General features: G+C 67.2%; 1 protein-coding gene across 1 annotated transcript; it reads right to left on the bottom strand.

Annotated features, from left to right (window-relative positions):
* Positions 1–920: 920 nt before the first annotated feature.
* On the bottom strand, positions 921–2279 carry FOXD2 (forkhead box D2). The gene is given in 3 exon segments (XM_086463320.1): positions 921–1439; positions 1441–1484; positions 1487–2279. Coding segments are annotated over 3 exon segments (1356 nt in total).
* Positions 2280–3825: the final 1546 nt, after the last annotated feature.

Raw genomic sequence — 3825 nt, 5'->3', positions numbered from 1 at the left:
AATTACCAATACACCAAAAAACCCACGCACGGAGGGGGTGGGAAAACGGGGATCGAAAAAAAATAGCATGGGAATTCTCCAAACTTCCTAACGAATCGGATTTTCTTTGAAACGTGCATTTGAATGTCTCATTGGGGGGGGGGGGCAAAAAAAAAAAAAAAAAGAAAAAAAAAGAAAAAAAAATAAACCGCAGTCCTGAGTTTCACCGACTTTTCTTCTTCTTAAAAATAAAGAAACCCTAAACAGTGCCTTTTAAAACCAAACCCGAAGCTTCAAAGAAACTAAAAATAAGATCGAACCATTAAAACATTTTCTTTGAGAGCCGGGGAGAAAGACACACACACGGCAAAACCGCCCGGGAGAGAGACTTGCAGGAACGAAAACGGGCTCGTTGCGGCTGGGGGCGTATACAACTTCCCTGGTCACTTTCCCAGGCGATTTGGCGGACCCCCGCGGAAAACCCGCACCTCTCAAAGGAAACATTTCCAACCCTAAGACCGTTTCTTTCTTACTATACCCTCCTCACACCCCGCAAGACGTTGCGTGTTCAACCAGCCCAGGTCCCAGCTTATGTTATGGCCACTTTATAAATACGCTTTGGCGCTTGCGGGACAAAATCGTGTTATTCTTCCCCCCCCCCCCCCCCCCCCCCCCCCACCCCTTTTTTTTTTTTTTTTCCCCCTAGCAAAGAGACACAAACAGATCTGGATGCCACGGAGCCTGGAAATAAAGTAAAAATAAAAAATTAAAAAAAAAAAAAAAGAGAGATTTCCTACCTTAAAACACAACAGGAGGAGATGAAGGGACGGGGAGAGGGAAGGGGAGCGGTTTCGGAGGAGGGGGGAGAGCTGGGAAGGGGCCGTTTGCTTCGCAATTCTCTCCCCCCCCCCCCCCCCCCCCATCCCCATCCCCATCCCACTTTAAAAATGACAGCTGCTCAGGGTCGTGATTTTACTGGAAAAGTTCTGGGCCGGCTGCAGGAGCGGCTCGTGTGCCAGGCTGACCTGGGGCTGCGCCGGGGCCAAGGCGGGGCTCAGCACGGCCAGGACCTGCGCCGGGGGGCCCGCCTGTCCGGCGGGGTAGGGCGCGGCGGGCGCGGCGCTGGGGTTGGTGCTGGGCGGCGGGGGCACGGCCCCCCCGATGATGTTGTCTATGGAAAAAGAGGGCCGGGAGGGGTGGTTGGTGCTGCCGCCGCTGCTGCCGCCGCCGCCGCCACCGCCACCGCCGGCGGGCGTGGGGTCCGGCTTCAGGGTCTGGAGGAGGGCGGCGGGCAGGGCGGTGGGGCTCAGCTGGGGGTGGTAGAAGGACTTCCTGCAGTTCAGCTCGCCGCCCAGGAAGGAGGGCAGCCCCGAGGCGGCGGAGAAGACGGAGGCGGCGGCGGGAGGCGGCGGAGCCGGTAACGGGCAGTGCGGCGCCGGGAAGGGGAAGGCGCCCGCGGCGCCGCCGCCGCCTCCGCCGGGGTGGTGGTGGTGGTGGTGGGGGTAGCCTTGGAGCTGCAGGCCGTAGTTGTAGCCGTAGGGTCCGTAGGCGAAGCCGGGCAGGAAGGCGGCGGGGTCGGCGGCCCCGGCCCGCAGCAGCAGCTCGGGGTGCGGCGGGTGCAGCTGCTGCTGCCGCTTGAAGCGCTTCCTCCGGCGCAGGAAGCTCCCGTTGTCGAACATGTCGGCGGACTCGGGGTCCAGCGTCCAGTAGTTGCCCTTGCCCGGGTTGCCGGGCTCCCGGGGGATCTTGACGAAGCAGTCGTTGAGGGAGAGGTTGTGGCGGATGCTGTTCTGCCAGGCGGGGAACTTCTCCCGGTAGTAGGGGAAGCGCCCGCTGATGAACTCGCAGATCTCGCTCAGCGTCAGCCGCTTCTTGGGGCTCTGCAGGATGGCCATGGTGATGAGGGCGATGTAGGAGTAGGGAGGCTTCACTAGCGGGTTCTTCCCCCCCGCGCCGCCGCCGCCGCCCGCGGGCGCCTTCTCCCCGGGCGCGGCGCCGCGGGCGCACGCCGGCTCCGAGCCGCCGGCGGGGGAGAGCCGCTCCGGGGACCCCCCCATGCGCGACTTGGCGGCCCCGCTCCGCGGCAGGGCGAGCCCCAGCGGATCGCCGCCGTCCTCCTCGTCCTCCTCCTCCTCGTCTTCCTCCTCCTCCTCCTCCTCGTCCTCGCTGTACTTGCCCCCATCCTGGGGCGGGCCCACCACGTCGATATCCGCGTCCTCCACCTCGGAGAGCGGCTCTTCCTCCGGGGAGCGCTCGGACATGATCCCGCAGCCGCCGCCGCCGCTGCTGCCCAAAGTCATTGTTGTGCGGCCGGGGCGGCCGGGGCCGGGCTCCCCCCCCCACCTAGCGGCGGCTCCCGGGATGGGCCCGGGGCCGTGCCGGCGGGCTGCGGCCGCCGCTGGGACTCCGCGCCCCGGCGCCGCCGCTCCGCGCCCCGCTCTCCGCGCCGCTGCTGGCGGGGCCGCGGCGGGGCTGCGGGGTGGTGGCTGCGGAGGGAGGGGCGGCGGAGGGGGCGCGGGGCGGGGGCGGAGGAACGGGACGCCCGGAGGCTGGGCAGGGAGCTTGGAAGCAGCGATAATAAATAATAGTAATAATGATAATAAAAGGAGAGAGAGAAAAAAAGGGGGGGGGGGGGAAGCGGGGGGTGCGGCGGGTCCTTGGCTGGGCGGGGGGGAGGGGGGGGGCGGGGGAAGAGGGAGGGGGGAGGGCAGAAGTTGGGAAGGCGGCTCCCCCCTCCCCACCCCTCCCGAGCTGGGACCCGGTGGAAACGCTCCCACTCTGCGCCTCCTGCCAGCGCTCCCCAGGCCTTTATACGGCCGCACCGGCATCACGTGGCGCCCGTCGCCTGCCGCAGCCCCCGCGGGGCACGGAAGGGGCTGCCTGGTCCGGCCCTGGTCCCCGGGGAGCGCGGCCCCCGCCCCCAGCGGGGCTGCTTTCGAGGAAAGGCGCTGCCCGTTCCCCCGGCGCTCGGATGCCCCCGGCTACGCCTGGAACCGCCTGCTGCGTGTTGGGGGGTCGGCGCTGGATAAAGCCCCGCTTCCCCGCCGCAAGCACCCCGCGGTCCTGGAGGCTCGCAGGGCTCATTCCTCTGGGATGTGACGGCTGCCTCCCTCCGCTCGGGGGCCGCGGAAGGTCCTTTCGCCCCCCGAGTGCTGCCCACCCCTGGGGCTGGGGGCTGAGCTGCCACCCTCCAGCAGCCTCGCCGGCGGGGACCCTCGCTCCGCCAGGGCCGAGCCCTCGCCCCCCTTAAGGGGGTCGTGTGAATTTGGGGATCCCCTCTCCCTTTCTCCACGCGCTCACGTCACCGACACGTCACCGAGCCCGGAGCATCCTGTCTGGAAACCCGCCTCCCCCGAGGGCTCCCACGGGCCCGCACCCGCGGAAGGGATGCTGCCGCCCGGCAGGTGCGGGGCGGAAGGCAAGGAGCGACCAGTCAAGCTTCTCCCCAACGAGAGAAATAACCAAAGCGAAGGCTGCGCGTGTCCGCGGGGTGCTGGGACGGCACCGGGTCTCGCATTCCCGCCCGACGAGTCTGGCCAGGCCGGGTACCACTTTCCGAGGTGGCCCACCCACAGCCCGGCCAGGCCCCTGGCACCCTCCGGAGCGGGGAATCTCCTCCGGCCTCGGGATCTCCTGTCCGCCGCTCTCCTGCCGTCGCTCTCCCGGAGCTACAGCATCTCCCGACGGCTGGCAGGGAGGAGGTGGTGGGCAGCGGACACCCACCTTGCCGCGGGCTGCAGCCGAAGCGGGAGAGTTTCTCTGTACTCAGAGGAACCCCAGCCCACACACCCCCCCCCCCCCCCCCGCAGCCACAGCGGTGTCCCCGCGGGTGGCAGGGCCCCGCTC

The sequence above is a fragment of the Leptosomus discolor genome, chromosome 3, assembly GCF_034619465.1.
Source record: "Leptosomus discolor isolate bLepDis1 chromosome 3, bLepDis1.hap2, whole genome shotgun sequence".
Lineage (NCBI taxonomy): Eukaryota > Metazoa > Chordata > Aves > Leptosomiformes > Leptosomidae > Leptosomus > Leptosomus discolor.
Note: the sequence above shows the minus strand (reverse complement) of the source record. Positions and strands in the feature narration are given on the sequence as shown.